At 40.4% G+C, this 24,127-nt stretch overlaps 1 protein-coding gene across 6 annotated transcripts in view; it reads right to left on the bottom strand.

Annotated features, from left to right (window-relative positions):
* The window catches only part of MTR (5-methyltetrahydrofolate-homocysteine methyltransferase), a 53,912-nt gene extending 36,862 nt beyond the window's left edge, over positions 1-17,050 (bottom strand). Inside the window, exons 1-9 of one of the 6 annotated variants that reach the window (XM_083828119.1) lie at positions 11,329-11,419; positions 10,762-11,030; positions 6,962-7,173; positions 4,970-5,059; positions 4,025-4,094; positions 2,886-2,978; positions 2,688-2,794; positions 1,351-1,410; positions 899-993 (exon numbers count right to left, since the gene is read on the bottom strand). In XM_083828119.1, coding sequence (XP_083684245.1) covers positions 899-993; positions 1,351-1,410; positions 2,688-2,794; positions 2,886-2,978; positions 4,025-4,094; positions 4,970-5,059; positions 6,962-7,173; positions 10,762-10,771 — 737 coding nt within the window. In that variant the 5' untranslated portion in view covers positions 10,772-11,030; positions 11,329-11,419. Of the gene's footprint in view, positions 1-898; positions 994-1,350; positions 1,411-2,687; positions 2,795-2,885; positions 2,979-4,024; positions 4,095-4,969; positions 5,060-6,961; positions 7,174-10,761; positions 11,031-11,083; positions 11,215-11,328; positions 11,454-11,515; positions 11,708-16,765 lie in introns of those variants that run through there. The other 5 variants (XR_014581263.1, XM_083828120.1, XM_083828117.1 and 2 more) reach the window with 5 other exon arrangements.
* Between the last annotated feature and the right edge of the window lie 7,077 nt (positions 17,051-24,127).

Here is a 24,127-nt window from a genome sequence, read left to right as displayed (position 1 = left end):
GCATTTTCACTAGAATTTTGTTGTAAAAACAAACAATGGCTCATCACAATGTGCATGTTAGTATGCACGGCTAACAGCAAATGAAATATTTTAAGTTAAAATGTTTTAGGAAAAAGACATCTATTTCCAGTGTAAATTTGTGTGCAAAGAAACAACCTGTAAGAAGTGATAAAGAGGGGAAAAGGAAGCAAGGAGGAAGTAGAAAAGGACATAGAGACATAGAACAATAGAGAGATAGGGAATGGCATTCAAATTAACAGGCAAGACCTTGCATAATGACCAAAATCTGCTATAGTATGCATTTTCACATATCTTTTTTTTTTTCCTCCCTACTCTACAGAAAAGAACACAAGTAAATGGAGGCATCATGATCTCTCAAATTAACAATACACATCTCTGAGAAAAACACTCAGGAAATATATGCGATTTTGTAACAGTTCGGTAAAAAGAACACTGGGATGAAATCTTATTATTTGCTCTTTCGATTCACCCTGAAACATCTTAAGCTGACGTTGCTTCCCTCTAAGAGAGAGATGTAAGCCCTGCCCACACCAGGAATTAGCTCCTTGCAGAAGCTGAGATAGTAAAACTATATGTTAATATGTTAATATATGTTAATGATACGTTAAACTACAGTTTCCGATTTTTTAAAAAATGCTTTGTGATTTCAGGGCTATAGCAAACAAAACCCCAGAACTATTTTTACTGCAATGCTTTGAAACAGTTCAGTTCTTTGGAAACATAATTTCTGCTAGGAGAACTATAGGAGAATACATTAGGAATACATGTGACTAAACATGATCACAGTGTAACTTCCATTTTGCCATGAACAAGGAGTTAAAATAAAACAGAATCGCATTCTACAAATTACTTACTAGAGAAAGATACATTTCCTTACCAAAGTGGCTTACTGTGGGAAATACTAATGACAAATGCCTCTCCTGTCTGGCCTGAGAGGGTGCGCCCACTCTTATCTACAATGGTTCCAGAAACCTAAATATTAAATGAACGTGGAGAAGGGAACAGAATTAAATTAACAGTAAAAGCAAGAATTTACAGGCTGAACTACTAAAAATCAAAACAAATGGACCTGTGGTACACTCAAAGCAATGAGACAGAACTCAAGCAGAGTTAGGCTTTAGTTTCAGTAAACTGAACACAGCTAAGGCTGATTTCATAAAGCTCTACACATAAGCGTTTCTCTATTCAAAACTGAAAAAAGTACTTTTCAAAGACATTGATTTTTTTCATTTCAAACTGAATTTCAAAAGGGCTTACTAAACTACCATCTCCATCGGGTTCACAAATCTAGCTTAAGTACATGTAAAATATTAAATAATATATACTTACAAATATGGGTCGGGGAGCGTATTCTTCCTCAAACAACTTGTGGAGTGCAAAAAGAGCTGCCTAAAGAAGAATAAGTTGGAAAAAAAAACAGCAGTTTTGGGGGGTTCTTTTTTTTTTCTCTGGGTTTATTTTTATTTATTTTTTACTTATTTTTTACGGACGTTTATGCAGCTTGCTACCTCAAATTGCCTCGCTACACTACTAGACCTCACTACAGTCAGGGGGTTTTCCTCTTACCTCTAATAGCTTCTAGATTTTCAAACACATTTTGGTAACAAATAGAAAAGAAGTACCACAGGGTAACCAAATAACACTTTTCTGAACTCCAAATCACATCAGCATGTACTTCTCCCTCCTGTCTGCCCCACAACCCCCATCCCAAACATGGTTATGTGTACTATACACATTCACTGCTCCTGAATCCGTCTAAACATGCAGTTTGCAAAGAATTTCAACCACCGCAAATTTTAACAGTAAGGACTGTAATCAGGACCCTTGAAGGTCCTGAAAAATTCCTGCCTCCTTTGGGTAAGAATGTTGCATGTGAATATGAACTTTCCTCAGCACAATGTTAAGCCTATAGGATCCTAGACAAAACTCCATGATGACTGATTAAAGCTGCAAAGGATGAGTCATGCCACCGCATGTGTTAATCTGCCTGTGGCAAATGCTTGAAGAAATGCTACATGCAAATCCAGCCTGACTTTTCCACATAAAATTGCAAGACAGTTTTAAGTCCCCTAACAACTCCATCACTGCACTAAGCAATTCTGAGAAAAATAAGAATGTTATCACAATCAGGTAAACTTTGGCATATTTCAATATTTTATGCCTATTTTATCCTTCTAACCCTCTACTCCCAATTTTTATTTTCTAAAGTTGATGACAAGAGTGTTACAGATCTCTCAAAAAAAACACATTTTAACAGGACTGTCTCACAAGCCTTCCTACTCCTGCAATCAGATACACTGGACACTCCCTCTCTGGTGTGCACCACAAGCATCCTTTGGACAGACATGCTTACACTGAAAATTAAAAACATCAGATGCATTTGGAGATGTTCTGCAATACAGCACTACTTCTGGGAATAAGAGGACAGCTGGCACAGACAGCCAGAAAGATATTAACAGTAAACACTAAAAGGCAAAAGGAAAACTCTGGAAAGGCTGTTTGATAATTAAAACCGTTTCCTTACTTTCTATGTGTTAGCTGTTGACTAGTCTTTTCACGTATTTAATAAGCAGCAGCTAATACCTCTTTCAAATACAATGTTTAACTTGTTTAGGGTGGTATGCCAAATACTTACATAACTGATTTTTTTTTCCCTGGAGTCTCACCTTGGCATTGGCTGTATCAAATATGGTTTCTACTAACATGATATCGACTCCTCCATCCAACAGTCCTTTGGCTTGTTCCGTATAGGCTTCAACCAGTTCATCAAAAGCTGTAAAACAGGAATGATGTTAACTTCATGTGGAGCTCTCTCTTTCAATCTATCACCTAAGTTAAAGAACTTAATGGTTATCAATACTTACTTATGTTCCTGTAATCTGGTCTCTCCACAGAGGGTGACACAGAAAGTGTCCTGTTTGTTGGCCCCATGGCTCCAGCAACATATCTCCTAATTCCTGTACCAACATATGAGGTTAGAAAAAAAAATACACCTTACTTCCAAGTTTTACAATGACAGCCATTTCAATGTAAAAAAAAGAAAAAAAAAGAAGAAAAAAAACCTCCAATGGCACCAAGACATGCATATCATTCAGGGATTAAGAGCTATCAAACTGTTCTCAAATCGGGAGTTGATTTCCACCTAAGATTACCCAGCACAGCTGACTTTTTTGTTTTAATTCTGTCCAACAAGATGTCTGAGGCATACTTATGAGAGAGACAAACATCTATGAAAAAGGCAATTGCAAGCTGTTAACTCAATTTTTGAAACTAACACTTGCCTCGAACATCAGAAGCTTCACTCAATTACTTTAAATGCACAGCATGGAACTATCTTGGCACTTTTCACTAGATAAAATTAATATTTCAAACCTTACATTTTTACTGCATATGATGAATCACAACAGTAAGGTTTTCATCTGGACAGAAGTACTGCTAGCTCAAAATACAGTTTCATATATTTGGTAATAATATACAGAGGATATTCCTTGTCTTGTAAAGACAGCAGTAGAAATGAGCTATAATCCTTTCACATGAAGCCCTGAAGGTAGAAGACCAAACATTTAGAGGTGATGGTCAGACACTAAGCATTTTCCAGTAGTTCTTAGACAAAGCTGAACCAGTTACACTAGGAGTAATTGGTAATCCACATTCACATACAATCAACTGTCCTAATTCTGTAGTACAAAGAGTTGAACCTTACAAACCTAAGTAACTTGTAACCTGCTGCATTTGTCTTCTCTAAAACATATCTGGAAGATGTCTACCACTTGCAGTCCAAAACACCCAGGCACAGGACAGCCATCCTGCAGAATGTGCTAAGGACCAGATCCTCCAAACATGCTGAAATTACTGTGATATGAATAGTGATACAAAATTGTTACTATGCCTAAAATGAAGAGTTTCCGTATCTGCAAGCTATGTCCCTGCCTCTGGTTAGCAACATTCCAAAGACTGTAGCAAGACCACAACTGAACAAGAAATCAAAATAAAGATTGCTTACCTGTCTGAGCAGTTACATCATCTGCTGCTTTTCTGGCCACCTGTGCAGAGACTCTGTTTAATCGATATGCCTAGAACAATACCAGAAAGTTACCAAACCCAGAGTTCAATACAGTGTAACACATCCTAAAAGAAACACAACACCTCCATTCAGAAGCCTACAGTTACCTCTGAAGGCTCCTAAGATGCACAAACACACACAAGTACAATTATAAAGCCTCAAAAGGAACAGCTTTATACATCTCGGCAAAAGCATTACACGGCTGGTCTCATCCCACATATGCCTCAGCCTAAAGCTGCTAATCAGAACATTTAATTCTGTAAGGTACTAATTAAATCCGACTGAGTCAACAGAAGCTGAAGAACAGGACTTTGAGGATAAAATTAACCTACTTTTAAACTCACTTTTTATTCAAGTAGCTTATTTCCAAGTATTTTCTTTCACAAACCCATCAAATTTTCAGAACACTACACACCACAGAATAGGTATGATAAATGCAAACTTGAAAGCAATTCTACATAACACCAGCACAATCCTACCCTGCTTGTGACAGACCTCCAGGCCAGAAAGCCAACTACATAGACAGCATCAAGGACAAAAAAAAAAAAAAAAAAAAAGCATTTCCTTTGTGGCTCTTGGTACACTGGAAGCACTGAAGCACAGCGGAACTGAGAACTTCTGTGAGTGCTCAGGCAAAATCTAGGACAGACAATTATTGCCTGTGCTTCCATCAACAAGAGGTACAACTGTCACACACAGCAAGCATAATTGTCTTCCTTCTATTGTCTGCTGCAGCAGAAATGAGCTATGACCCTATCACCTGGCTCGAGAGACAGCATGCAGTAAATAAACAGTCTCAAAAGACCCTGTGACTAACTTAATCTTGTCTGCTAAGACAAAAATCTTTAATAACTTTTTAATGTGTAAATAGTTTAGAATTCTTACCAAATGCTCGAGGCCATAGTCAGCTTGTGCAACTCGGGTGCTGCTGAAAGTGTTCGTTTCAATGATGTCAGCACCTGACAGCAAGTATTCCTGCAAGACATAAAGGAGAAAAAAAGATCTCCATGACCTCCAGAAATGAGATTTGGAGTGAAGACAAAGGCAACCCAATTATTTTGTCTCACTCAGTTGAAAAAAATGTCACAAATCATCTCCTAATTCAAAGCACATCAAGTTCTGAAGTCCTTACTCAAAGTTTAAGGCACAGGATCAAAGCAACAGAAGTGTTCCATACAACCACCTTCTGGAGTTTTAGTGTCAGCCACACTTTCTATTAACAGGTGACGTTTATTGAGTTACTTCTGTCACTGACTTCAGCACCTGAAGCACATTCCAGATTTTGACACCAGGACATGGTGGGGAGTTGTCCAATTGGATCAGCAAGCAAGGGCCGCTGTGGACAGACTCAGAATAAGGCAGGAGTTAAACAACAACAGAGAATTACAAAGTGTATATATTATAAAGGGAGTTGTATAGCACAAGAGCACACTGGGACAGAACACAAGCTTAGAAGAATTGTGTTTTGCACGGATCACATTTAAACTTTAACTAATGGCCCAGATTCACAAAATAATTAAGCATTCTGCTCCGGTTTGGCTGTCTGATTTCCCACTGAAGTAAAGTGAAATTGATGCAAACTGAAATACTTTTGCATATTCTAGCCTGCATTTTATAACCTCTCTTAAGTGACATAAATATTATCCTTCCACACATTTGTTAAACACTTACACACTTGAGGTATTACAGAAGGTACATAAAAGTGGTTAATGCCATTTTGAGTATTTGGCAGCCTTTATTTCAAAGCACATACAACTGGCCATTGCTGGACAGATGATAGCAGGTTACTGTTAGTTTGACTTAATGTACTAGATCTCGAGTCACCTAACTATCAGTCCAATAAACCTGTGAAATTCAGCTGTTAAACCAGTTTATCAGATTAATAGTTCAAGCCCAGCAGCCTACACAAATTCCAAAGTTCACAATCACTGCAGCTCAGTGGACAGTCTAGGGATTGCATTCCATCTACAAATATCTCTTCCTAAAATTTTTTTAGGGGGAAGATGCTGATTCATTTCAACTCTTGTCTTTTTTAAAATCTAGAGACTGACAGTTAGAATGTAAATATAAAAATACAGAGTATATACTAAGTTTTACAAAAGTAAGCCAATTATTACTCTAAACAATGAAATACAAATATTTAAATAAATGACTGGAAAAAAAAAAACATATGTAAGGCTTCAACTGAATATCAACATGTAGCAGTCTATTCAAATGTTCCCATTATTACAGTTAAAACCTAGAAATACCTGAAGCTCAAGAACTAAAAGATTTAAGTTCCTTTTTGCAAGATTTCGTTTATTTTTACATCTAATTGAAGATATGAAAATAATAAAATCTGTTTGCGAATTCCTCATGATCAGCCCTAAACTATTTTATTCTCTGGGCCACACATCAATGGTCTAGGGAATAAAACACAGAAGCATATATTCTCATTAGGAAACCCACGTACTCATTCCCTAAGGGGAGGCAGGCTTCAGGCTGCCACACTTAACAGCTCTTTAATACACAATTACAGAAATATGCACCTAGAAGTCAGATTTGTTCTACTTAGATGCATTGTAACTATTGGCTAAAGAGGACAAAAAAGAATAAGGAATTAAGTCAGAATCTACAATTAATAGAAATGCATTGGGACATACATCAAAAAGGAAATTAAAAGAACACTGCCTGGATGACGTAAGAAACAAAGACATGAATGCTGTGCTCACAGAACCAGAAGAGTCAAGTCTGTTCGTTCTTTTTCACATGGTTACCTAGCATTTGCTTCCCTATCCCCAAAAGAGTCAGGAGAGCCAGCAGCCCATGGAATAGGAGAGGGGAGTGCAGAGACCAAATTCTGATTCCTTTTGTCAAGGGACAGACAGAACCACCTACCTTGTGTATGTCACAGATTATGTCAGGCCGAGTTATGCTGAGAAGGTCATTATTGCCTTTCAAAGGCTTGGAATGGTCTTTAAATTCATGCCCTCGGAAATCTTCTTCTGACAGGGCATGTTGCTGGATCATGGTACCCATGCCTCCATCCAAAATCATTATCCGCTCCTGCAGAACTGATTCAATTTCATCTTCCATGCTTTTCTGGGTATCTGCCATAAGAAAATAAACCCAATATTTAAGCAGCTTTGAAATTCTCTGTCTATATACCTGAGCAAGCTGAGATCCTCCTATTTAAGAAACAGAATAAAGTAACTAATCCTCTACTGAAATCAAACAGGAATTGGTTTACTTCACCTAGAGCTCCAGCCACGTAGTGTCAGGTAACAGCTGCACCTATCTAAATAGAACTAGACACAATTGGTCCTTTACCTAAGTACAGTCACCTGCAGAAACAAGAATACCATGACATACACAAAGCTCTTTATATGAACTACTTTCCAGCACTGACAAGTGTGATAATTTCCGCTAGAATGACATGCAAACAATGATGCAGTACCACCTCTTGGTACCAGACACTGTACTGCAAGTGGTACACAAGTGCCGACCAGAAACTGGGGAACTCCATTTGGAAAAACCCTACTTTAATTGCCTACACAGCAATGATACGTAAAGAAATAAACTGAGCAAGCAAACTCTATTCTTCAGCTGAGTCCCAAGTTCACTAAACAGCTATAGGACCTCTTCCTAGCTTTAGGATAGTAAATAATGATTTTGCACTTCTACTAGTGACCAAATGCCAAGATACACTGCCAGGTAAGAGCCAGGCACTACTCCCTTTTGCACAAACACAGCAAGATCTCCTGCTCTGCAGCAACACCAGAATAAAACTTATCTGGAAAATCACGCGCTGATTATAAGATACCGGACAGGACATGTCTAACAAAGACTGAAGTAGAAAACAATAGAAATTCCAGAGGTATTTTTAGTAATGAAGATGCAGTATTCTAGTGCCTTAAGATCTAAATGAAAGCCCAACCGAACAAAAATCCAAAACCATAATCCGAGCTATAAAATGAAAAGGCTAATATATCTCCCTCTTGAAAAAGCAAGAGTACGTAATCCTACTTTTCCTCTTTAGACTGCATATAGAATCAGCTCTGACACATTTATATGAATAGAGCAAAACAATTTATTAGCTCCTCTTTATCAAAACACCTGTCTACAAGAGTGGACCTCCAGTAATCTTTCTACAAGCATGTAGATGAGTGAGGTGGTATTCTTCATTTACCTTCACTCAGCTTGTGCTTACTCACTGAGTAAATGCCTGTTTTGCATTTTTGTTATGCGCTACTATTGTAAAAAAAAATTTAAAAATGAAGCACAAAAATGTCCTCATATATCATTACAATTTACAGACAGAAGTACTTAATAATCATTGGGAACTTCTTAACTGATTTGACTTTTTGTTTCTGCATTCTTGCCATGCCATGCAATTTGATTTGACTTCATTATTATTAAATAAATAATAATAATAATAATAATGCTGGAGAAAAGATGAGGCCTAAGGTAAGGTATTACAAAGTTACATTTATATCAACACTCTGGAAGAACAGCTCTCAATCAGATTTAGTCTCCCAAACAAAAGAAACCAAATAAAATTTCTAAATAAAATTTGCTCTATGACAAGTATGAAGCATTTGAAGGGAGATTAAAATAAAAATGAACAAAGTCACCCTCATTTCAAGTTGAGGGCTTTAGCATCAACAGGCAGGCTCAGCGGGTTCTTATACAAGAGCTTAAACCTCCTCGTATTAAACCAAATTATTCATGAAAATAAAATCAATCTTTGAGCTAAAGCTTTTCAAAAGACCCAAATGCATGCCTTAAAGACCCTTAAAGCATGCCTGCTCTGCAGACTCACATGAAGCGGTAACTCACAGGCATTGAGCGCACACATAGGCAAGAGCTGGCTCTAGCTCTAAGGCAGCCCCGAGGTCACCACGTGGCACGGAGACCACCACAGCCAAGCCATCGGAGTCCTCCTGCTACCACTCCTGCTTCCCACAGGCTCTTGCCCCTTCTACTTACTCACTTCCCTCCCACACTCACATCCACACCGGGAAGCGAACAGGCACCTACAGCCATCTGTTTGGTGTTAAACCCTGCACCTCGGGCAGCCTGCCTCGCTTTCTCTCCAGCTCACCTACTGGACAAGTGTCACTTCAGGGCCCCATTCCATCCACAGCAACACAGCAGGTTTCTGCCTAACCTCTGCTCCTGACAATGGGGAGAGCCGTATCCTGAAGCAGCTTTCAGAATCTGTACTTCTTCAGCAGCGGCTTGGAGAGGCCGCAGGAAATGGGGTGGGAATCATGAAAGTGGCTGCCAGTGGCAGAAGCATACTGCTTTATAAATGGACGGTGCATCTCCATGTCCATCAAAATCCATTTTCCCCATCCTTGCTAAGGGTAGCACGTGACTCTTCTTCCATTAGGAAGCCTACACCACTTGAAGGCATGCCGTGCCACACTGACAAAGCCATTTTCAAGCTGGAAATGCAGACAAATCCAGAGAGCTCAGAAATCAGGCAGGCACAATTCATAAGGCCATGCTAGAAGGCACTGAACTCCGTCCCTGGGAGAAATGCAAGGCTAGGGGCTGGGAGTCAGCGCTGCTAAACCAAGTACTGCCCTTCTCAGTCCGCACTCGACTCCCCTAACTCCCCTCTCCAGAAGAGGCAAGATGCAAGAGTTTGCTACATAATACATGAAAAAAAATATTTGAAGAAATCCCTCAGCAGAGGAAATCAGGCCAGCCTCTTTTGGTTTTTGTTTTTGTTTTTTATTTTCTTTTATTTACAAGCCCTGCTCCTACCTCAACTTGCTTAGACAGAAGTTGATAAAAAATTAATTCATAAAGATCACCGGTGAGCCTTGGGAAACTGGGTCCCTCCTCCATTCAGATGCGTCCAGGAGAAAAATCATCTCCATAGCTCTAACAGAAATAGCAGTGAAACAACAGTGGTAACAGGGCCCAGGACAAATTAATCTGATTTTACACTCTACTGAAACTAAATATAAAAGATATTACCATAGAGCGCTCTTGGGCTGGGACTAGTTTAGCAGATCACACCAAGACAGAACAAAAGTGAACCCTTTTTGAAATGGAACACAGAATAAAGAAAATCCTAATATCCTCCTTCACTTCCCCAAAGTAAATGCTCTGGAATTACTAGTTGAGAAATGGTATCAGCTAAAACAACTTTTAACGCTTCTAGATGTTACAAGTAACTTGGCCCAGCACTCAACATGCTCCTCTGGTACAGCTGTCCACCCTTACAGCCATTCTACAACCATAAACTCTGCCCAGTTCCAGCCTACCATTTTCACAATGCAGCAGCTCAACAGCTCAGAGAAAAAAAAAAAAGTATATCCATCTCCTTCTCCCAAGCCAACCCACGTACAACCATTAATGCATATATCAAGGGATAAATATATGATCTCCTTCCCGTAAGAAACAGGACTTCAAAGCTTGCAATTAAAAAAATGTTTTCTGATGCTTGCCAGCATTCTCAAAAGGTGTTTTTGTTTGTTTGTTTGTTTTTGTTTATTATTTATGCCCTTCTATTCAAAGTTTATTAGTACAAAATCATCTGGTCATACAAGACCCTGGAAAGGAATAAAGGATTACAAACTGCTTCCAAAGCCTTTAATAAAGGATCAACCAAGCTGCAATGGTATTACAGCACTTTCACCACATTCTTGTGAAAGAACACAAAATGAGGTACAGGCACTTACAATAACCCATTTTCTCCACTTTTCTCCACTTCCTCCATCATTCAGAAAAAAATAGTGGGCAGTATAAAATCAAGCAGGAGTAACAGCAGCTACAAAGGATGCTCCTGCTATCAACCTGTCAAAGACAGCTGACGATAACCATATCAGTTCTTGCTGTTTAATTAAATCTTGTTCGGCTGGATGCTCTCTGGCAGCATTAAAAGTTTCACGAATCACAGCAACAGGCGGCAGGCAGGCCCTCAGCAGCATCCTCGCCAAGCTGCATTACCCTGCCCGTCCAAACAGATCAGTATTAGATCTTTGGGACCTCGCTGCCCCCTACCAATATTTTCTTTGGTGTCACTTCTCTTGAAGACCACCCAGACCTCCCGCAGCAACCAGATGAACGCTTTTATAACCGATAACGCGGCCGCGGAAACACAGCCCGGCCCCGGGAGCAGCGTGCTCGGGCTCTGCGTCACGCCCTGCCGCTGAGCGGGGCCGCGGGAGGCCCTCACCCACCCCGCCACCGCTCCCCTCCTTCCCTCCTTCCTCCTCCTCCCCCGCCCCACTGCTCGCTGCCGTTACCCGTCGCCTCCGCGCCCGCCTGCCTGGGGGGCGCCATCTTGCCTCGGGGGCGGCCCCGCCGCCGCCCGGCGTCACCCCCCTGCCGCGACAACCCCGCCCCGAGCGCCGGCGGGAAGCGCGCGGCGCCGACGTTATGGCCGTTGTGTTCCCTGACCTGCCCCACGCCGATCCGTCGCGCGCGACTCACGTTTCAAAAGAATCACAGAGTCATGAAGGTTGGGAACGACCTCCAAGATCATCTGGTCCAACCATCGCACTTCTACCAATATCACCCACCTAAACCATGTCCCTAAGCACCAAGTCCAACCTTTCCTTGAACACCCCCAGGGACGGTGACTCCACCACCTCCCTGGGCAACCCGTTCCAATGCCTGACTGCTCTTTCTGAGAAGAAATGTCTCCTCATTTCCAACCTGAACCTCCCCTGGAGCAACTTGAGGCCATTCCCTCTAGTCATATCACTAGTTACCTGCGAGAAGAGGCTGACCCCCAGCTCCCCACACCTTCCTTTCAGGTAGCTGTAGAGAGCAATAAGGTCTGCCATGAGCTTCCTCTTCTCCAGACTAAACACCCCCAGTTCCCTCAGCCGCTCCTCACAGGACTTCAGATACTATGTGAAGATGCAGAGGACACTTAATTCTGTGTTACTGGAAAGAACTGAATTTGCTTCCCTCCTTCAGGCATCTGAGCCTTAGTTACATGCAATAATTTTGAAGCCTTTTATCAGCTGAGAGTATGTTGCGAAGTGTGCCATACTTACAATGGACCCTGTATTTTCACTGGAAATTTTAAGGGAACTCAAAATTAATTCAGAGCCATTACTGTAGATGAATCCTCTAGGCTAAATGTTTACTCTTGAATTGTTTTCAGATAGAAAAACAGTTGGTTACAAACCCTTTGAATCCAATGTGATCTAGAAACCTATAATCAACTCTCACTTCAGTTGATACTGATGCAAGTATATATAAAAATGTAGTTTTGTGATTAAACAATATGTTTAATTCAGCTTCAGAAGAAATGCAGCCAGCCTACAAATCAACCAGAGTAGTCCATTTTCTGTTGCAGAGGCCATGCTCTGGTTTTGAATGCAAGGAGATATCAGTGGAGAGCGGAGCTGGCCGCTTGGCACACTGTTCCAGTGGTCAGCCCAAGCTCTTGCTGCAAAAACATTTCCCAAAATTCCAGTGAATGTTGCTAATGATCTGGAAACTCATACACTTTGAAAGCCTAACATCAAAGGTAGAATACACTAAACATATGCAAAAGTCAGTTACTCCTAGAGACTGGCTAATTTTATCACTTTTACACAGAATTTGCATGTATTTTAGAGATGGGCAACATTTTAAGAACCATTCATTAAGGGATTTCAGCATTGTGCATTTCCTTGTTCGACTTTCTACAACTTCCAGCCTTTTTATCATGCCGTACAATGCTATGAAATTTTTCTTTGGCAGCATTTCAGGTTAAAAAGCTCACTGTCTCCACAGTTGCTTTGTGGCGACAGATCTTTGCACCACAGATCAGCACGTCCTTGCATGTGCTGATGCAGTTGTTTGTGTAACTGCGCTGCAAAGTAGGTCAGTGGAAAAAAAGAAGCTGAAGGTTTGAAGGTGCTTTTGAAAAGGATCATTTCACATTATCCCGTTTACTCTGCAGATTCACAACCAGTTGGAGCCAGTTGGACAGTGCACTGCTGTGAAGAGGCGGTCCCAAATTCCACCCTGCTCCATCCTCATATTTCCATCCCTGTCCCTATGCGGGCTCTAGCCCTCAACCAGAATTCTTCCTTAAAGGTCATTTTTCTGTGAAAACAGTTCTCTGGTCCAATTTGTCTGCAGCTGTACGGCCTCCAGAGCTGATGTAAGGTCAGTAGTAGGAAGAGAGGGCAGCAACACCACAGCCTCAGATTGCGTTTAATTTGCTTTCGAAGCCTGAGCAGCACAGACAACTGAACTAACACAACTAAGGCAAGATATTCTCAAGAAGGCTCAAGGGAAGAGCAGTGAGTGGTCAAGGGCAGTGATTACCGAGCCAGATTGCCCAGCAAAGGAGCAGTAACAAGGAACTTTAGCCTTAATATGATTTGCAGCATTTGTTAGGAGATTTTGTGTCCCTTTTCTTGGCTTCATTTCAATGAATACTGTACCTATCAGTGTGGAGTCCCTGTATGTGTCTGTATCCCTAGGCACCTGCACACCTGCAGTTACAAAGATTTTTCTCAGCTATTTCTCTGAGAAGTTCTAATACGCAGTGTGTTTGCAGGAAACCTTCAAGAACTTGCAGTAAGAATGCCCTTAAGCTTTAAGAGTGCTTTTCCTTTGTCTTACGGAGTGTTCTTATTTTGTTGAATTAGGCTGTCAAAATCCTATTCCCTTTCTTACATTGAGAGTAGCACCAAAAGCAATTTAGTCACTGGAATGATGGCATAAAGGGAAGGAGAACATAAAGGTGCCATCATTCCCATGTCTGAGAAACCCCGCATCCTATTCCAGTACACCCTTTTTGGGAGGTGGCCAGGAGCTCTGTGGGTGGTCAAATGAAACCTAAATTCTGTGTCTTCCTCTGAATGTACTGAGAGTTGTAGTATTTGGTGGTAATCTATACACTGGTTTAGGAAGCTGCTTGTTCACCAGATGTGATCTAAGGAGTGCAGGGGCAACCATAATCCTAGCCATTATGTATTGCAAGTGTCATTTTGCAAATTTAAGGATAGCAAAAACTAAATGTAACATTAAATGTTTGGTTTATAAAGGTGCTTAAGTTCTCAAATATTTTATCTGAAGTCAGTTCTGCACCAAAGCCCTAGTTTGCCTGATTTATTGGGATGAACTTTCAGCGTATAAATAAAAAAGACAGTGTATGTCCTCCAAAAATAGCGTGCTACTGTAAAGTAAGCAACTCCTATGGATAGTCCGTAGAATAATTTTTTTCAGATGGAGAAAACATTTTCACATGCATAGTGGTCACAAAGAAGATCCAGGTAATGAATAAGACTCAAATGCAGCAGCATAATACAAAAAATACGTAATAGTTCAAAGGGTTTGAGAGGTTGATGTATTTTGACAATGAGTAAGATTCGTAAATCATCAGAGAAAAAATTTTGAAGCCATAGATCAGGGTCCTAGAGCAAGTAGTAACATCATATAATCATGGCCTTTGTAGTGTCTTCTGAGAGCATGCTGATACCTGAAACATCACTTTTTCCAGTCTGACAAGTACATTCAAAATCTCCTTCATGTTACCAGCATTAAAAAGACAAAATACTCTCCTAGCCATCCCAGCACCTATCTGCATGAAAGGAAATATATTCACACATATCAATGATTAACTAAATGAAAAAGACTTGTTATGATTACAAAGTTATGATTACAAAGTTATGACTTGTTATGATTACAAAGTTATGATTACAAAGCTGTATTGCTTTATGGTTTTTCACAAAAATTGCTTCCTATGCCATCTTGACACCAACAGTAGATAAAAAGGTAATGCTGTTGGGAGTTAGCCCTATTTAAGCATCTGTTGCACACACAATATTATGCACACGCAATATCATGCATGCAAGCATCTGTCAGCGTGCTGAGCATCCTGGTTTCTTAGAGTGGTTAGAAGTAGTACTTCAGTGAAGGTAACATCTTCCTGATTGCAACAGGATTGAACTCAAAATCCAATATCCCTACCAAAAATCCTTTATATTCTTAGCAATATATATATATATGTGTATATATATATATATCCTTAGTAAAAATAAAATCTTTAGGTCAGATCAAGTTTTGGTATTTCCAGTATACTTGGAGGTACTTTCAAATTACCATTTTCCCAACCTCCCCCTGCACACAGCTAAACTCTTACTGATCTTTTAGAAACAAGTAGTGTTTGAAACAAAGCCGTCTTTTTTTTTTCCTCCAGTGCCAAGGATCTGATTCACCAGTTTGTTATTCTACTTACGCACAGGTTTTCAAATTGTATACTTATCTCATGTGTTGGTAAGATCAAACATTGATTCTCAGCATGCTCTTTTAGCATTTGAGCGTGTATTTTATATACCTCTATAATATTCATTACAAAAATATGCCTTTCATTCCTACATTATCTGCCTTTATTCCTATGATCTATAGCTCCAATGAGCTATTCACATAATTAATCCTCATTTTAAAAAGTGGGATTATTCATGTTAATAAAGAACAGTCATGCTTCACGGGATTATATCCAAGTGAAGCATTCAAACCAACATGCAGAATTCAGAAAGCAAAAACATGTTAATCTGATTTCAGAGCACAGCTCTTGGCACTCTGTTCTGTAAGGTTACTTAAGACTTGTGCTATTTTGCTGCAGCTGGATTCGTGCCCTATTTTGGATGACTAAGTTACACTAGGGTTGTTTTTTATTTTCAGAAATTCCTCTGTGCTCAAGAATTACAATTTCAATTTAATAATTAATTTCCTAGCCCCCACAACTTAGAGAGTGATTTTAGAGGCCCAAAAAGAAATGATTTGTTGCATTTAGGTCAAGTTCTGATGTTAACATTCCTACTGCAGGATCAAAATTTTACCAGAAACCAAAAGAAAGCTGATTGTTTCAAGACCAATTCTGTGCACACTCCAAACGCTTATTAAATTTATACAGTTTAGAGGAATATCAACAAATTTTTTTCTGCTTACCATAGGACAGATTTTGGACTTCACTACTTTAAGAAAAGCACAAAGTCTCCATTGCTCTGAAGACACTAACATTCTGAATTGAATTGAATATAATCTTTTACATCTCTTTACAGAATCTGAGTTGATCAGAAAGTGTATAAATGCCTAAAAGGGCTGAAATGGAGGCATGAAGAGGACTGGGAATTTAATAGGGGGGTTTAGCCTTACAGCTTTTCCATACTGCTGCGCAAGGCTGTGTTGACTGCTTTCGACTTGGTACAGGTTTCAAATGATTATGAAATTTTGCAGCAATCTTAAAAGGTTCAGTATGCGCCTTTCAGGCGTCCACATCAGGTCAACAGAAGACAGAGACGGAACCACTCTAGGCTTGCCAACTGCCCCTTGCCAGCATGAAGGATGGGGGGAAAGGGCCAGCGTGTACTTCGGGTCCCATGCAGCTAGATGTGTCACCTGCTGATCATTGAGCTCGGAGAGTTAGAAAGCATTTTGCTGTGGATGTGCGTGAGATTCTCAGCTTCTTTTTCCCCATTATCATGGCCTGGCTAAGTCAGAACTGCACTGCCCCTGCCCAGTGCAGGATGAGACCTGCCCTGGATCGTTCTGGGATGCTTATGGAAATGGGTTTCTGAAGGTAACTGCAGTTCCCTTACTTCCTAGCAGAGCTTCCTCCCGACATCGCCAGACACCCTCAAGCTATGTGACTAGCACAAGCCATTTATGAAGCCTTCCACTGAGCAGACAGAGAGTGTCTCAGGAGCCAGTCCGGGCTGCAGGACTCACCCTGTGAAGGGGAACTTGAAGGTCTTGGCGCCAGGGTAGGTTCAGCTGTAGACAGAAGCTGCAGTCACAGTTGCAGGTGGCAGCCAGCAGAGGTTAACTAAAGCCCTGGGTGCTCCACTGTCCAGTTAGCATCATGTCCGAGGGAGCAGGCACTCGCTGTGCCGCTTCCCTGTGCTGCACTGAAGTGGTCACGGAAAATGGAGCAGATTACAAGGGTTAATTGCTGAGCAGATGCAGGCTGTCAGGTAGCTCTGTGACAAGGTGCACGAGTAGAAAGCAAGTGGGTGTCAGGAACAGCCAAGCAGGCTGCTCTGTCAGGGGAGGCAAGCCAGGAGCTGAGGGTGAGGGCAAGGCAAGCAGGAGCTGTAACCTCACAGGCAAGGACAAGGTCCTGCAGTACCCAAACAAAAAAGAAGCAGGTCCAGTGACCCTAGCTGGTTCAGCCAACAGTCCAGTGTGCACGAGAATGCCAGTCTGTAGTCATGAGACAGGGCTGAGGTCAAGCCAGGAAGTCTCAAAGACAAGAAAGGCATAGCACATACACGACATGGCTTAAGCAAGGAGCAAGGATGAGGACCTGAGCTTAAATACATGCCCAGGGCCAGCAGGCAGGAGGTAGAAGCCTGAGGTGTGGCTGTTCAGGGCAGCTAGAGCCTGCTGGTGTATTTTGGGCCAAACAGACTAGCTTGGACATAAAGGCCCAAGCACTGGAGGGGGGCTAAGCACAAGCCCTAGGTGTACTCTGCTGCCTGTGCACCATAGATGGCATCACACTCAACCTGGCAAGCGCAGTAGTTTGTATTCAACAGCTTGAGATCATTGAAAATGCTTCTATAAGGAGGACTGTAGGAAGGTTTGGCCACATAGGAAAGGCAACATGGGAAATACAATAATAGCCAAGTAACGCGGCCACGTGCATTCTGCACTGGTAGAGCAGAAAAAGCACAGTGGGGCAGAAAGAAGGGACATCTGCATGCCATGAAAGATGTGAGTGGCATTAGAGAGCTTCAGGAATTACTCCCAGCTCTCAGGCATGACTCCATTCGAGTGAGGGCACAGCATCTGTTAATATAGTTTTCTTCCGTTGAACATCAAACTTTTAAATATTTTCTGCAAGGGAATCCTGTGTAAAATACTTTGAAAGACCAGTGCCCTACTTGGCTTCCTCTGACTTAAGCAGGCAAACAATGGCATGGTATCAACTGTTAGAAAAGCGTGTTTATAGTCAATTCTCTTCCCCTTAAAGGACTTTGAAACTCCACAGTTTATTCAATTGTTTTAAAGTCTAACTTGTTAGGTTTCAACATTTTATCCCTTTGTGAGAACTGCTTATGATCACGGACATAACAGTGGCATTTGCTTTACCCTTTGTACAGGGATCAGGATATCCTCTTACATCAAAGTGGTTTGAGGCAATGCTATCCCCGCTCATCCCAAGTGTTCAATTAATTCTAGGTAGGAGAGCAGAAACAGAGAGGAGAGCTGGAAGCTCATGAGGTCAGGAGCAAGAAGATGAGTGACAAGGATTTCAGTCCCAGACATGAGCTAGAAAACAAAAAAGTTTAAGGAACCAGTTCCAGAAATATGAACCATTCTAAAGAACTGCTTTTGCTGGAAATACTAACAATGAATAAATATATTTTTTAAAAATCAAAATCATAAATGAAAGAAATGAAGAAATACTCACAGGTAACATTTGTTCTAAATTGAATCCTGGCTTCAAAAATTAAATTGTGAGAAACAAGAAGCCTCTTGCATCTGCAAGCAGTAACCACAGCATGAACAAGTGACACTGACAGGGAACACTGCTCTAGGGCAAGACCTTCTTTTGTTATTTGATTGGTGATATGAATTTACATTAAAACAGGTGTGAGGGAGCAGCCAAGCAAGTACACTTGTCACCCCAAAGGCCTAGTATTTACACCCTGTGGTTACGAACACCAGTCAGGTCTTGTTCTCCATCTAGTTTTCCATGTGGCTGTAAAAAATTTTTTCTGTGGCTTGTGGTCTACAATAATTGCCTTTGATTATTTTTTCTTGACATCTCTTTTTGTCCTGTAAAACTAGAAGATTTACTTATGCATTTTAACACTTGAAAAGTCTTCAATGTATTAAGCAGCCTAAGATCTCCTGACAAGTCCTCATAAGTCTCTGTTAGCATTATGACATCCCATCTAGCATTTCATCTGTACATTTCCCGACTGTTCTTTAGATTAGGAGCAGTCTTTATACACTGTACAGCACTTCATGTAATAGAGTCGTTGTTGATGACTTGAGCTCCTAAGTACCATCAGAGGACTACAAGAGAAAGTAGATCTGAGACTGCCCACAGTCTCACTGGGTTTTCTAGCACATGAAAATATTTTGTATTTATTTCCCTCCCCTTCTCCCTTCTATATGCACTTCTACGTGCCTGCAGGCAAGTATATTGGAAGCATGTAGAGCCATCCGAGAGGTATAAGGAGGGTACAAACTGGCAGGTGGTGTGAATCGGGCTCGATTCTCCCCTCCCCTCTTTGCTGTGGAGAACTAAACTACCTGCAGGCATCTGGATTTTGGTGCCAGAAAGTGCTGGTGGAATAGTTTCTGGCTTATACCTTCATTTTCCACACGGTGCACTAATGTCTTTCCATCTATAGCTGGTGGCTGGAGAGGCATACTGACATTCCTGGCCATTGAGGTGTGTAATTTAGAAAGTACAACAGTAGCAGATAAACCTAAGGATACTTTATAAAACCAAAGGGAATATTACTTCATTTATTGCCTTAGAACAAAACAAGAATGGCTGTGTTCTGATCAAGTAGAAATAAAGTGCCTCCCTTCAAAATCAGATTCAAGGAAACCGTGAGATCATTAAACTAGATTTAAGTTAACGTCTCCAGTCAGGAACATTTAAGCTCTAAAGGACAGCTGTTAAAAGCGGGGAAAGGGTGTTCACAAAAAGTCTGGTGGCTGGGTTAGAAAGGAAAGCTCTGCAAATAGGCAGTAAAAGCTTGCAGGAAGAAAGATGCCTCTTCAGAAAAGGCAAACGACTGGCCTCTGCTAAGGAAAATCCTGTCCGTAGAGTAACGCATCAGTTAAATGCCACCATATAGAAAGCAGAAATTACTCTGAGTTAGGTGTTGACATGAGGAGCTATTCAAAAGGATGCTGGCAGAATATTTATTCCTCTATAGCTATCCCAGTCAATTGTCCTTTGCAAATAAAGACACTGGGCCGTCCATGTTCTTGGTCTGGCTTGGAGAAGCAATGTTTCTTATGAAATATCTGCCTAAGCTCCCAAAGAGGAAGAGCCAAAGGGCAGTCAGCTGGGCTCAGTCATAAAGGAATGTTTTTAGTTGTTCTTTCTGAAATAAAATGAAAAAGCAAGTTTCTTATTATTGACGGAAGGAAATGTGTGACATAAGCATAATCAATATATTTAATTTGGAGTGTTCACAAGGCCAGTGTGGGTGGATGATAGAAATGTAGATTGTTATGAGGAAGAATTAAAACTATAAAAAAATGTGTTTTCATTAATTTCTGTTTATATTTGTGTTTTCCACAAGTATAAGTTCAACTTCTTACAAATGCATGTGCAACTATATTCAAATGAAAAATGGAAAAAAATGAAACATAATACAATGGCTAAATAATGTAACAATACCTGTACATTTATATATATATATATGTATATCAAACTATTAATGTTTCAGCCCCTTCTTCCGCAAGTCACTTCAGATAATTACACAGTTTTGTTTCCAAGCGGCGGGACTGTTTGCTGGCCTGCACAGGTGCTCTCCAGCTTGCTGTGGACATCAGGCTTTGTCACCTTCAGTTAGCAAATAACAAAGCTAAAAGTTAGAACTGCCACGGACTGTTGTCCTTAGATGAGGAACAACCAACAGCAAGACTGTTATGCAACATGCTGCATGACATTAAATTCAGTATCTTTGGTTTAATCACATTATCACTAAATAGGACCTCAGGCATTTCATGTCTGACAGCGCTGTGTCTGCCATACCTAGTCGTGATGGTCACCCAGGCATCCACCAGCCACCATGGGGTGTCTGGTTTTCAGTTAAATAATCAGGCTTGACTGGACTAAGTTTTTGTATTTTTTGGTGGTGATGGTAGTGAATTTTATCTCACAGGAGACAGGATTTCTTAGATTACGTGAAGAAAATAGGATTATAAATTCTGACAGGGTAAATGTAACGAGATAATAAGGGAAAACAAAGACTTTGTAAAAGATAAAAGCACAAACAGTAAACCTTTTTCTTCTTTTTTCTTTTTTTTTTTTCTTTTTTTCAAAGAAACATATCCAATAGCCTGCTGAGAATTTATAGGAGGAATAGCAGGTCCTTCCTGAGAGAAAATACAGAAGAGCTCTCAAAGATACTGCTATAGCAGAAAACCAGAATAAATCTTTGCCATTGGTGTGCAATGTTCCACAAGTTCCTGACCCACGAATTACTGGCAGCTGGGAGAATGCTCTGGGCACACATGGCACCGTGCTGCCTTGCTTCTACACACTTCCATTGTGCCTGCTATCGGTAACGGTTGGAGCTGGGATAATAGTCTAAACAAGATGTTAGATGATAGAGTTATGCTACGTTTTATTGGTCTGGGTTTGGTTGGTTGGTTTTTAATTATATTAATTTAATCTGTCTGTATTGACGGTTAAGTTCCAGTCAAGGCAAGACTTGCTGGCAATTTATGCAAACATTTTTTTCTTGCCATCTTGCTGACAGACTAGCTAAAACCTGAAAGAGGACACCCTGCGGTTGTGGTCTGCCACTAGAGCTCTTCTATACCTGAGCTCCTGACACAAGGAGCATTTACTCAGTTTGAAGGCTCAAGCTCAGGAAAGCACATTTAAGAACCACTCCTCCTGAGGACAGCACTTGAGAGCATCTTTCAATTTAAGTGTTAAAAGATATCTTGAATGGAAGAAAGTTTCCATGAATTGGAGCCAAATAGAACAGCCAGGTTTTTAAAACAAAACAGAGAAGAGTAAGCAGATGAGGGATGGATGGGTGTTAAAATAGCCTCAGGACAGTCATCCAATATATTTCATTTCCAAGTAATTATAGCAATACACCAATAATCATGTTTGTGCAACACACTATTACAGATGTTAATGAAATTTCCAAACACCTAGCAAACTGGCAATTTATTTTGAAGATTGGAATATGAAATCCTAGTCAAGCTCACATATGGAAATGACTGGGCTTGTCTGTTAATGTAGTTCTCCTACTTCATGAGGGAAGTGAGTGGTATTCCTAGTACTGCCTCAGTATTTGCTGTGTGCACGTAAACATTCATTTGTTGGAATAATAAAGGACTTCTAGTGAAAGCATGTGGTTGGGTCCCTAATTCCACAGGACTACAATCACTTTAAGATAATGTAAATACAGGCTGCTGTTGGAAGGGATAATCTCTCCTTCTTAGCACACTGAATATATTCCCAGCCAGCACAGTAACCAGAACAGGGAACTGTTCTATTTATAAATAAATGGGATCATGGAAAAAGTGGAGATTGACTTGTCCTTTGTGGTGGCAGCCCACACCTTGGCTTAAAATTAGAAAGGAATCACATGTTTTAAAAAGAGAGTGCAAAATAAATGAAATCCAGTTTAGAACAATCAGCTTTCCTATACTAAAATATTTGGTCTGAAACAAGTCGACTCCTATCAGAATATGCCAACAGCTGTCTGTGGCACAGACTTTACCCCAGTGAAGCAGCTCCACAGATAAATTCCTTCGTGAAGCAGAAGGTAGACTGACACAAGCAAGTAAGTGCACAGGTTGTTAAACGTAAAACCTGGGGAAGAGGACACAGGGAAGGAACAGATATTTCAGTTATTCTGAAACCTAGTCAATGTTTACAAAGAGAGAAACACCTTAGGGACCAGTAAGGTTAAAAAAACACTAGTAATGATCATACTGTAAAATTATAGTAGGTTTTGCATATCTGAGTATTTTTAGCACCTCAGGGGATATTTTTCTGTTTCTGAAAAGAGTTTTTGGGGTGCTTTTTGTGCAATGTACTGAAATGTTTCCACTACAACAGCACTCCCTACTCTGGCACTCTCTCCAGAAGTAGCCAATGGGAAGATTTTTCAGATATAAATTCTGACAAAATACAATAGTTCAGACTGCTGAATAGTTTTTCCTGGTTAGAAATGTTAGTCAGGAATTCAAAGCCAAGGCATATTGTACTAAACTTTTACCGTGAAAAATTTACAGCTGCTTTAAAGTCATTTTCTGTTAGAACACAACCTGAGAGCCAGATCTTCTATTTAATCGTTCTTACTTTGTGCTTAATATATGGAAATGATACATGTGCCTTCTTGTCTGACTGAGCTCATCCTTCTTTCTAAGTATTTGTTATACAGATAATTCCCTGCTTTCGGTGTATATTGAACCTTCATTGACTTTGTTCCTTACGTCTTTTGAAGAATGACCTCAGGCCTGGTTCCTGTCTTCGAAGTCTAGAACTCCGTCTTGCACCAAGATGTACAGTCTCACTGAAGAAGATGAGGAATTGAATTTGGCAATATTAAGCGATGAATGTTCTTCAAAGCAGTGTCACCTGATATCTAAGTAATATTCTCTCATCTGAGTATTACTAGAGCTGTTTGTAAAAGCACAGCAAAAAATATTGACACCACTATATCAATGTTGGAGGCATGCTCCTAAGGCACTGTTCATGTACTAGCAACTATCAAGCAATTACTGCCTTACAGAATTACTCCAAACTACAAGTCATTTAAGTCAAACAAACAAAAAAAACCACCTGTGCTTACCATCCAAATTCAGCTGCTAATATAAAGTATTTTCCTCCTTTATTGAGACTGCTAGTGTTTTGGATAACTTCTACAGACACCAGGAACAACCTGAATGAAAGAGCATGGCCTTCTCCAAGAATGGAGTATGTTCTGATGCAAATACAAGCCACTAGCTGCTGCTCTCATTTAAGCCTTTTGTGGCCAGTAGGTAAGAAATAAAGTTCTGGAAACTCTATTTATGAAGAAAGGAGATATGAAGATAGCACAGAGCTGACAACACTGTTCTCAACCTGCATCAGCACCTTTCTGAAGAACAGAAAGACTGACTGAAAATGATCACCGGAAAATCAAAATAATCCTGGCAGGAAGATTTTCAAAGATCTGTTGTATCCATCTGAAGTCACAGAAGACTTCAGTTTTACAGTCATTAAAGCAACTTAAAACCTTACTTTCTTTCTGAATTTTACCTTATCCTATAACCTTCATTCACATGATTGTCAAAATAATGCCGTACCTTCTCCTGTTGAACCTTGATCTGACCCCAGTGATCGGTGTGTTCATTACCTTGGGCCCAGTTACTACACATTGT

This window comes from Anser anser, assembly GCF_964211835.1.
Source record: "Anser anser genome assembly, chromosome: 3".
Classification (NCBI taxonomy): domain Eukaryota; kingdom Metazoa; phylum Chordata; class Aves; order Anseriformes; family Anatidae; genus Anser; species Anser anser.
The sequence above is the reverse complement of the archived record's forward strand: the minus strand, read 5'-3'. Positions and strand labels throughout refer to the sequence as shown.